Source organism: Balaenoptera physalus, assembly GCF_965194825.1.
Source record: "Balaenoptera physalus genome assembly, chromosome: 7".
In the NCBI taxonomy this organism is placed as follows: Eukaryota; Metazoa; Chordata; class Mammalia; order Artiodactyla; family Balaenopteridae; genus Balaenoptera; species Balaenoptera physalus.
Window position 1 is genome coordinate 121,058,811 of NC_138886.1, and position 12,201 is coordinate 121,071,011.

General features: G+C 37.9%; 1 protein-coding gene across 12 annotated transcripts in view; it reads left to right on the forward strand.

The window, feature by feature from the left end:
- The window catches only part of NEK1 (NIMA related kinase 1), a 223,059-nt gene that overhangs the window by 174,458 nt on the left and 36,400 nt on the right, over positions 1-12,201 (forward strand). For all 12 annotated transcript variants that reach the window (XM_082468835.1, XM_082468834.1, XM_082468832.1 and 9 more), the window contains one exon: positions 11,034-11,210. In XM_082468835.1, the coding sequence (XP_082324961.1) occupies positions 11,034-11,210 (177 nt within the window). The remainder of the gene's footprint in view (positions 1-11,033; positions 11,211-12,201) is intronic.

Genomic DNA, 12,201 nt, shown 5'->3' on the forward strand with positions numbered 1-12,201 from the left:
AAAGCATAATATGCTGAAAATGTTGCTTTTTTTTCTTCCATCTTCAATATTTAAAATGGCTACACAAAAATTCACCAATTTTGTTAAGTCTTTTTATTTTTTATTTATTTATTTTATTTATTTATTTTTTTGCTTGAGTAATGCTTGTGGAGTTGAATTTTTTTTAAACATCTTTATTGGAGTGTAATTGCTTTACAATGTTGTGTTAGTTTCTGCTGTATAACAAAGTGAATCAGCTATATGTATACATGTATCCCCATATCCCCTCCCTCTTGCATCTCCCTCCCACCCTCCCTATCCCACCCCTCTAGGTGGACACAAAGCACTGAGCTGATCTCCCACTAGCTATCTATTTTACATTTGGTAGTGTGTATATGTCAGTGCTACTCTCTCACTTCGTCCCAGCTTACCCTTCCCCCTCCCCATGTCCTCAAGTCCATTCTCTACATCTGCATCTTTATTCCTGTCCTGCCCCTAGGTTTTTTGGGGTTTTTTTAGATTCCATATGTATGTGTTAGCATACGGTATTTGTTTTTCTCTTTCTGACTTACTTCACTCTGTATGACAGACTCTAGGTCCATCCACCTCACTACAAATAACTCAGTTTTGTTTCTTTTTATGGCTGAGTAATATTCCATTGTATACATGTGCCACATCTTCTTTATCCATTCATCTGTCAATGTAGGTCTTTTTTTTAAATGCACGCTGATATGGTAGCTGTCACATGCAATCTAACAAAATTGTTTTGAATGAAGTTAAAGACAACTAAGTGCTACTAGAGCCATCTTACGGGAAAAAAATGTACGAGCCTTTTGGCCCACCCAATATATTCTGTGTTGTTTAATCATGATCTCCTGTATTTTTAACTGATTACTTGTCTGCTTGTTGTATCAGGTACTGAGTGAAGAGCATTAATATCTCCAAGTGTATGTGTGAATTTTTACATTTTCTCCTTTTAAGTCTATCAGTTTTTGATATTTATGCTTTGAAGCTAAGTTATTTAGTGCATAGCAACTTAAGTTGTTGCCTTAAAGTGTTTAGATCATTGCACTGGTCACTTTGTGCATCTTCCTGCTGCACTGACCCTTTATTGTTATGACATGTCCACTTTTATCTCTAGTAACATTACTTCCTTTAAAGGCTGCTTTATGTCCTATTACAGAGCTACACCAGCAAGCATTCTTTTGGTTAATGTTTCCTTAGTATATCTTTTTCTGTAGCCTTTTCTTTCATTTTCTCTGACTCCTTATGTTTAAATGTGTCTCTTATCTGAAATCCAGCCCCACAGTCTTTGTCTTTTTTTCAGAGAGTTTAATTTATTTACATATAATGTAATTACTGATTTGCTTTGATTTAGCCTATGTATATGTTTGTCCCTATATGTTTTTTATTTGTCCCATCTGTTCTTTGTTTCTTTATTGTTTTTTTCCTTTCATTATTTTCACTCCTTTTAGATTAATCAGACATTTCATTTGTTTCTTCTATTTGGTTTTTTTTGTTTGTTTTGTTTTTTTATAAATTATTTATTTTTGGCTGCGTTGGGTCTTCGTTGCTGCGTGTGGGCTTTCTCTAGTTGTGGCACGCGGGGGCTACTCTTTGTTGCGGTGCATGGGCTTCTCATTGCGGTGGCTTCTGTTGTTGCAGAGCACAGGCTCTAGGCGTGCGGGCTTCAGTAGTTGCGTCGCGTGGGCTCAGTAGTTGTGGCTCGTGGGCTCTAGAGCGCAGGCTCAGTAGTTATGGCGCACGGGCTTAGTTGCTCCGCGGCATGAGGGATCTTCCCGGACCAGGGCTCGAACCCGTGTCCCCTGCATTGGCAGGCAGATCCTTAACCACTGCGCCACCAGGGAGGTCCTTCTATTTGTTTTTAATTGTACGTTTTTCATTTGCCCTTTGTCATGGTCCTAAAGATTACAATTTGCATCCTTGCTTAATTCTACCATAATGCTCATTTATATATACCTAAATTTAGTATTTATATCCCTTCTCAAACCACGCACAGTCCTTTTACCAATATTATTCTATTTATTCCCCTCTAAACCCTTTATGCCACTATGATTATATATTTTATTTTTATATCTTATACAGCTCATAAGGCATCGTCATTATTACTGTTGTTATTATGCTAAACAATCAATATTTTTTTACATTTACCCGTATTTTATTCTTTACAGTGCTCTTTATTCCTTCCTGAAGTCACACACTTCCATTTGATATCTTTTTCTTTTAGTGTGAAGAACTTCCTTTAGTATTTCCTGTAGTGCAGATCTGCTCTTCGTAAATTCTGTCAGCTTTTGTTTGTCTGAAAAGATTTTATTTCACCTCCAGCTTTAAGGAGTATTATCACTGGGTATTAAACTCTAGGTAGATGGAGGGGGGGGGGGTTGGTTTGTTTTTGCTTTATTTCATTTTGTTCTTTGCACTTTAAAGGTGTCGTTACATTTTCTTCCGGTATCCATAACGAGGTCAGTTTTATGTCTTATTTTTGTTTGTTTGAAAGGAATATATGTTTCTCTCTTAGCTGATCTAGTAGTTTCTCTTTGATTTTCAGCAGTTTTACCAGGATATGCCTAGGTAGAGTTTCCTGTGCTTTTAACCTGCTTTGGGCTTTCTCAGCTTCTTAAACCTGGAGGTTGGTATCTTTTTTGAGTTTGGGGAAAATTATGTCCCTTAGGTCCTCCTGTATTGCTTCTTCCCATTTGCTCTTCCTCATTTTGGACTCCAGTTACATATATTCGACCCTTTGAGTTTGTCACACATGTCTTCTGTGCTCTGTTCTGCTTTTTTACATTTTCTCCTTTTTGCTTCAGTCTGTTTAAATCTGTTGAGCCCTTTAGCATTTCACTGATTCTGTCTTCTGCTCTCTCTAACCTGTTAAACAAATCCAGTGGGTTCCTAATATGATACTGTGTTTTTCAGTTCTAGGATGTCCATTTCATATTTTTTATAGATTACAGTTTTCTGTTGAAAGTATTCATGGATTTGTCCATTTGGCCCATCTCTATTTTCTTGGCCATATTAATCACTTATTTTAAGGTCCCTCCTTGATAAATCTCATAACTGAGTCATCTAGATCTGTTTCTGTTGTTAGCTAGATCTGTTCTATTTCTGTTGTCTCTTTTTCTTGGTTTTCAGTCATTTTTTCCTGTTTCTTTTTTATAAACCATGCTTTATAACATAGAGCAGTGAACTTTTTCTATAAATTGTTAGATTGTAAATATTCTAGGCTTTGTGAGCCCATACATATTCTTCTTGTTTTAAAATTTTTCTACAGCCCTTAAAAATGTAAACGTTTTTCATAACTTGTAGGCTGTACAAAAACCACAGCGCAGGTTAGAATTTTTGTACCTGAGTTTTACAGTATTTGATTGGATGCCAGACATTGTGGATGAAAAATTTAATAGCCTCTGGGTAATGTTATCTTTCTTCAAAGAAGATTAAGTTTTCTTCTTAAAACTAAATAATGCCAGCAGATGACCTTGGTACCGTTGAAGTTAGTTGTGGCCTGTTTGTTTCCAAGCGGTAGCCCTTGTTCCTACACCTTGATCTGTCTGAGACCTCCTCTCAGTGCTAATGATGTTTGTTCACCATGCCCTCCGCATTCCTGGGACCTGACCTCTACTCTCCCTCCCAGCACCATCCAGCTGCTCATCTTTGCCCAGCACGTCACCCTCCTGGCTGCCGATTTATGCTGGCTTTCCCAGAGTGTTGCTTGTGAATGAATGCATAGTTTAGGAGTTAGCCGAAAATAGAGGGGATTTTTTTGTTGTGCTGAGGGGAACTTTTTGGTGATTTTTTCCTTGCAGTCTGGGTCACTTTGTAGCCGCAGGCTTATTAGCCCGGTAAGACTTGCCTCCTGCCTGTGCTGGACTTAGGAAGTGCCCGCAGGGAAGCTGGGATGGAGTGGAGCTCATCCTAGTGTTTGCTGCTCTCCGTCGTGGCCCAGTGCGCCCTGCCTGCATCACTTACTCTCCAGTGCTTCCAAACAGCTTTTTAAATATTTTTTGTTGTTGTTCATCATTGATATTTATTTTCAGTGGGCAATTAATCCAATATGAGTTACATTGTCATAGCCAGGAAAACAAGTCCCTACATTTTTTTAAACTAACTTTTTTTTCCCTTGACTATAATAGTATATTTTCATTGTAAAACATTAGAAAATACCAAAAACTGTGCTGTAGAAAATTGAAATTACCTAGAACCTTGCTACCTAGAGATTATGTTCCTGTTAATCACATAAATTTTGTTTTTATTTAAAAATCTAGTTCTCTTGTTATAAAAGTTATCTGTACACATAATTAAAAATGCCAAGTAGCTCTGGAAGTCTTTTACGAAAAACTGCAGTTCCTAGACATCACTCGTCACCTTATTTTCTGCTTCCCAAAGTCAGCCACTTTCAGTTCTTTTAACTATTTGTTTTCTTATTTATCGACATAATTATAAATCATATACCTATACTATTACTTCTTGATTTTTAGAAGTGTTTACTATTATTATTATTATTATTTTAGTTTTAGACATTATCTATGGACTTCCTACTTTGGAAGATAAGAATTTAGCTGCCTTTCCTCCATCTGTTTTTTTTCCCCTGATCTCACCATATACAACTGTACTTCCTATCCCCAGATCCTCCAAATATACTTGTAATTTTGGTGAAATCATCGTACAGTGTTGGTATTACTTTGACCATGTATATTCTAATCAAAGCTGCGGTAATTGTACCATGACTACTTTTCTTTCTTGCACAATATTTTGTTTTCCCTTTAGTGAATAATTGCATTGTTTTTCACAACCTTATTTCTAGTTTGTTGCCAGACTCTTCCCTAGATATGTTTATCTCTTCTCAGATCATCCAGATACATTAGGTATTATATGGGTCTAATCTTGGAACCATTTCTTTGGAATCCCCTCTGACCGGCTCCAAACCAGACAAGTTTTTCCTGTGACCTGCTGGAGAGATGTCATCCTGGCCTCTCCCCTAACCTGTCCTGATGTTAGATCTCTTATTGTCCTGATGTTAGATCTCTTATTGTCCTGATGTTAGATCTGTCCTGATGTTAGATCTCTTATTGTCTGGAGTCCATGGCTTCTTTTTTCTTGATATATTCCCCCATTTTACTGGCATCTGTGGGACATGGTGTGTGTGTGTGTGTGTGTGTGTGTGTGTGTGTGTGTGTGTGTCAGAAATCGCTGCTGTCCTGCGGTGTCCAATCCTCCCTCCTTCCTTTTTAGTACTAGCATCTCCCCATGCCCCCATGCCCACTTCGGATTTGGGTTGGAGCATGGCTGCCTAGGCAGAGACATCATTTCCCAGCTTCCTTTTGCAACTGGGTGTGGCCGTGGGAATAGGTTGCATCCAGAGTAAAACAGCCATTCATATGGCTTTTAATTCTTTTTCCAGCTTTATTGAGTTATGATTGACAAATTTTAAAAATTATATATGTTTAAGGTTTACAACATGGTGTCTTGTCATAAGTATACCTCGTGTATCACCACGATCAAGCCAATGAACATGCCCGTCACCTCACATAGTTAGCATTTTGTGTGTGTGATGCGAACACTTGAGATTTACTTTCTTACCAAATTTCAAGTGTACTGTACATTATTGGCAACTGTAATTAACCATGCTGTGTATTCGATCTCTAGAAGTTTATGCATCTTATGACTGAAGGTTTGTACCCTTTGCCAACATCTCTGCATTTTTCCCACCTCCCAGCCCCTGGCAACCACCATTCTACTGTCTGTTTCTGAGTTTGACTTTTTTAGATTCCAGTTATACGTAATATCATGCAGTGTTTGTCTTTTTGTGTCTGACTTATTTCACTTAGAATAGTATCTTCCAAGGATTTCCTTCATGCTTAAGGCTGAGTAATGTTCCACTGTGTATATATATACCACATTTTCTTTATTCATTCATTGACACTTGGGTTGTTTCCATGTCTTGGCTACTGTGAATAATGCTGCAGTGAACATAGGAGTACAGATACCTCGTCAAGGTACTGATTTAATTTCCTTTGGATAAATACTCAGAAGTGGAATTGCTGGATCATATGGTAGTTCTATTTTTAGTTTTTTGAGGAACCTCAGTACTGAACTCCATAGTGGCTGCACCAATTTACATTCCCACTAACAGTGCACAAGGGTTTTCCTTTTCTCCACATTCTCATCAGTATTTGTCATCTCTTCTCTTTTTGATAATAGCTGTATTAACAAGAGTGAGATGATCTCTCACTGTGGTTTTGATTTGCATTTCCCTGATTATTAGTGATGTTGAGCCACCTTTTCATATATCTGTTAGCCATTTATATGTCTTCTTTTGAGAAATGTCTGTTGAGTTCCTTTGCCGATTTTTAAATTGCTGTCATTAATAATGGCAAAAAAAATTTAATATGTCCATCTTTTTGCTGTTGAGTTGTTTGAGTTACTTAAATATTTTAGATGTTAACCTGTTATCAGATATATAATTTGCAAATATTTTCTCCCATTCCGTAGGTTACCTCTTTATTTTGTTGATTTTTTCCTTTGCTGTGCACAAGCTTTTACTCATGTAGACCCACCGTTTTGTTATGTTTTGTTTTTGTTTGTGCTTTGGTGTCATATCCAAAAATTTCTTACTAAGATGCATATGCTCTTTTCTGAAGTGCCTATTCAAGTGTCTTGCCTATGTTTCCATTATGTTGGTTTCCCTTTGGTTTTTAGGAGTTCTTTGTATATTCTGGATAGAAGCCTTTTGTTAGTTACATGTGTTGTAAATATATTTTGTCTTTTAGTGGCTTGTCCATTTAAACTTGTCCTTAAAAATGCCAACTGTAAAGAAGAGGACTGAATAAATTGGACTATAATAAAATTAACAACTTCTCTTCAAAAAATACCATTTAATAGAATGTTGAATAGAAGGGTCATGTTCTTGATTCAAGGAAGTAAAATGTATCATGTTAACTCAAGTCTTTTTTGAAAATACCCATTTTCAGATTAAGGAATTCCCTTCTAGTGTTATTTTATAAAGAGTCATTAAATTTTATCTCACCCTTTTTCTGACTTAATTAAGATGATTGTCTGATTTTTCTCCTTGATTATATTAATGTAACAAATAACATTGATTGATTTTCAAATATTAAGCAGGCCTTGTCAATATTATCACTTTTTTTTCATTGTTACCAGTCTTACAAGTTAAGATTCCATTTGTGATTTTCTGATTGTGAGTGAATTTCATCATATCACAGTCTTTTGGCCATTTTGATTTGCTTCTCAGTAAATTGTGTGTATATTCTTTGCCTTTTTTATATTACATTTCCAGTTTTTTTTCTTGTGAATTTTTAATCTGGTATAAATAACCTTTATCTAGTATATCATCACAGTTTCTTTCCACCCTCTGCTGTTTCACTTATTTTTATGCTATTTTTGGCCGTACAGAGTTTTTTTTTCTTTTTTTAAAATTTTCATGCAAGTATATCTTTTATTTATATCTTCTGAACTTCCTTTATTGGGTGAAAAATTTGGCAAATCTTTGGATTAGATAGATAGATAACAGACATGTGTACACATGTGCATGCATATATGTATATAATCTTTAACCTAGCTGGAATTCTAAAATATTTTCCTTGGTTGTTTTTATTTTATTTTTTTTATAGTAGTATTTTTTTAATTAATTAAGTTATTTATTTATTTATTTATTTTTGGCTGTGTTGGGTCTTTGTTGCTGTGCGCAGGCTTTCTCTAGCTGCGGCGAGCAGGGGCTACTGTTCATTGCAGTGTGTGGGCTTCTCATTGTGGTGGCTTCTCTTGTTGTGGAGCGTGGGCTCTAGGCACATGGGCTTCAGTAGTTGTGGCACGTGGGCTCAGTAGATGTGGCTTACAGGCTCTAGAGCCCAGACTCAGTAGTTGTGGCGCACGGGCTTAGTTGTGCTCTGCAGCATGTGGGATCTTCCCGGACCAGGGCTCGAACCCGTGTCCCCTGCATTGGCAGGTGGACTCTTAACCACTGTGCCACCAGGGAAGTCCCATCCTTGGTTGTTTTTAGACAACTATTATTTCAAAGGAATTTTAAGTTCACTTTATCTAATTGAGTATTATGATTAGAATTGTATTAAATTTGTATATTGATTTTTGGAATTTTTTTTTCTTTAACTTTTTGGCTGCACCCCGCGGCATGTGGGATCTTAGTTCCCCGACCAGGGATCGAACCCTCACTGCCTGTATTGGAAGGCGAAGTCTTAACCACTGGACCACCAGGGAAGTCCCCATGATTTTTGGAATTTTTTTTATTTCAAGAATTTAAGTACGTCTTTCTTTTTGCACCAGTCTTGCTCTGTGTTTTTCAGTAACATTTTGTTTTGTTCATTTAAGTTCTAAAAGCTTTTTTGGTAAATTTATTTTTATACAATGGGTATATTTTTGTCTTTATTATAATATAGATGATGTATTTTTTCCATTTCCCTAGGTTGTTATTTCTAGTTAAAATAAAGCTATTCTTTCTATTACCCAGCTATGTAAAATTTTATAGCCAGACTCCTTACTGAATTATTTCATTAAATCTATTAAGTTTTTTTCTTTGACATCGTAAATCTTATAAATGTGCAGATTGTCTCATCAGTAATAAGAAATAGGTTTTTTTGTCTAGTATTTATTTGATTATTCCCTTTCCTTCTCACTGCATTTGTTAGACCCTCCAGAGCAATCTTCAGTAATCATAGTGCTGTCTGGCGTCCTTGTTCCTGGTTTTAATAGACATTATTTTATAGCAGAACACTTAGACTGAATGAGCAGAGCACAGATGTGACCTCTGCCACTGTCGCATTGTTGATGAGGCTTGGTGAAGGGAAGATGTTCCAGAACCTGGGCAGCACTGTAGTTTTGTTCTCATGGGCCAGGAAGAAGTAAGAGGTAAAGCAGCTCACAAGCACGTGTGCGCAGCTGTGTTTCCTAAGGAGTTAACTGAACCGGGCATTGCCTGCTAGCCCAGTGTTACAGAAGGACGTGGGCAACACCAAGGCCCCACCTGACTTCCGTGATGATGAATTGAACTTGGGACCAGGGAGCAAGGCTCTGTGTTCTTCTCCAACTGTTCCAGCCACATGTGTTCAGACATGGCAGGCAGAAGATGGAACTGATGTGGAGTTGGGGTTTTGCCGTGAATACCGTGAGTTGAGGACGTATGGAAGAGAATGTTTTTAATGATGGGCTGTAGATGGATTTTAATGGGGACGATGGGGAGAGAAACCATGGTAGGATCAGTGCATTTTAGGTCCTGGTCGGGTAACATTCTTTAGAGTTGGGGTAGTAGAGGGAGGTGAGTGGAAACACAGGATGTTGGGAATTAGAAGGTGGGGTATTTAACAGTGAACTTTTTGAGGAGCTGTACTGAATGACAGGATCTCCGAGATGAGAGCATTGGAGTGACTGAGGGAGAGGGAAGAAAACGTCATGGAGATGTACTGACCAGCCCAGATAGATACAGGAAGGCTTACTGGTGTAGCCAGAAGTCCAGCAGATTAGCTAAGACGGAATGGGTGTTAGGGGAGCTCCCCGTAGTGAGCTGGAAAGGAGCTTCTCCAAGGAATGAACGGGACTGACCTGGGCATCTTCCAGGTAACTGCAGTCAGCTGTTCTGAGCTGAATCCAACCTCTCCTGGTGTCAGTTTAAAGTATGGGAAGTCTCTGAGCAATTACCAGAAACACACAAAAACGGTTAGTTCATAATTTTAAAAATATCATTTTGACATAAATATATCATTCTGACATTTATATATATATATGTAAAGGTTTCATCTAAAGGAAAAGGCAAGTAAGCCACCTTAGAAACGTATGTTAGCCACCTTAGAAATTTATTTTTGTTTGTTTATTTTTTTTACCACTTGGGTTTTTTAGCTTTATTGACTGTTACCAAGTTTCAGTCTGTTTCAAATAATTAAATACTGCAACTGGGACATTAAAAATACAAACCAACATGTCAAAATAATTGTATTCTGAATGTTATGTATAATATTATACATTTTATATTACCTAAAGGGTTTTATACATAAAGGTAAGATTTGATTTATGATTATTGAAAATTCAAAAATATGTTTGAACAAAACATTCCTGTGCATACATACACAGTAACTCAACTGGGATAATCAAAACCATACATGAGTGTGGTTATTAAAAAATAAAATTACATTCATACAACAATGGTAGAAATTGAAATCTCTTTTTATTAATTTGAGAGTATTATTACAAAATCACACACATATGAATGTTGTAACCTAATTCTGTATATTTAAGAATCTTTATGCTTGACACTGAAATATGTCTCTATCCCATGGGAAATTTTTGATTTTAAATTTTTTTATTTTAAGGGATTTTTATAATTCATAATCATTAAAATGTCTATCCATGGGCATAATGCAGACCCAATCCCAGCAAATAGAAAAGTCATGCGGGTCAACCATATCACGTGTGTATTTCACCGTAGTTTTAGAAAAATACCCTTTTCAGTTGTACAGCTCGGTCATGCTGCACAGTCATGCTTGCCATCAGTGGTACAGAGGAGGCACAGAGCTTAGAGGGGATGTATATTGCTGCAGAGAACTGGGCACTAGAGCAGCGGTGTCACGGGGTGCGCCTGTGGAGAACAGCACCCAGACACGCCAAATCCGCTGTTAGACTAGGTGTCAGACCTTCAAAAAGGGTAGGACACTGATGTGTGCTAACTTGCTTTAATGCTGAAATGTCTAAGTCCAGAACACTTGTCAGGTGAGTTTCAGTACTATCTCTCTTTTGAATTTAATGAGAGCTGTGATTTTAAGTAAAGGCAAACGTTTTTCTAACTGATCCGAAAAGCCTGAAAAACAATGTCTTTATAACAAAAATGCCTTTCCAATTTGAATTAAGTGTGGCTATCATGTGCCTTAATCGTTTATTCATTTCTAGTACATTACAGAACTTACCCAGTAATTACCTGCTGTAATAATGAACTTTGTTCTAAGTGCTGTTACAGATAAAATTCAAGTCACTTTGAGAACGTAGCATGAATTTTCATCTTTTTGTTGTTTCAGAGATTTCTCCTCAAGGGGAGGAGTGCAAACCCTTAATTACTGGAGAAGAAAAAATAAAATGTATTTCACCTGAAATGAACCCATCAGCTACCGTTGATTCTTCTGTTGAGACAAACAGTCCAAACTTTAGTGAGCCATCTCCACAGACGGCATTGAAACCAGAAGGAAATTTGGATGGTATGTTTTAATGAGGCAAAATGAGATTGATTTGATTTAATAATACTTTAATGTCTTCTTTATAAACGGATCTTCAAAATATGTATATATGTTTGGGTGATTCATCTCAAATTACGTTCACTCTTTTTTCTAGTAACTGGTCTTTTTTTTTTTTTTTAATCGCCACATAGCAAAACACCCCAAAACCTAGTGTTAAAAGAACAGCCATTTTACTCTGTCTCCTGATTTTGTGTGTTGGGAATTGAGTCAAGGCCTGGCTCAGCCAGGCCTAATCGTGTGCTCTTGTCTCTGTGATTTTCTAATCCGTGTGCTCTTGTCTCTGTGATTATCTGGTCTCATGGGTCCGAGAGGGCTTACCTGGTGTCCTGACAGGTACAGCTCAGAGGCTGGGCCCAGCTCGCCCCTTCCTCTTCATGCGGTCTCCAGGCCTTTCTATGCACTCTTTCCAGCAGGGTGGTCTGACGGCTCACAGGGCTCCCACATCCCCAGGTAGAAGCCACTTGTACTTGTAGAAGCCGCTTGTACTTGTAGAAGCTTTGCATGGCAGCACCCCACCTTCAGATATGAAATTCTGTCTTGCTTATCTAGTGCTGCAAAGCAGATTGCTCCCCAAACTCAGTGACTTAAAAGAACTGTTTTGTTTTATCTCACACTTTTGTGCATAAGGAATTGGGAAGGTTCTCCTCCTCCTTGTGGCATCAGCTGGCATCGCTCAGTGGTGTTGCGCTGTCAGCTGTGCCTCCTTGGAGGGTGGGAGATGGTGTCACTCCCACTTGTGGCGTCTCGGCAGCGCTTGGCTGGACCTGTTCCGCTGGGTCCCGCCCCTTAGCTTAGTGTCAGCGCCTTGCCATGTGGTCTTTGCAGGATCGTTAAACTTCTTTCATGTGGCTTAGGCTTCCAGATTCCAAGGTGGAAGCTGCCAGTTCCCTTCAAGGCTGGCCGTGGAACTGGCTTACAAGACTCCAGCTGTACTCAGCTGGTCCAGGCGATC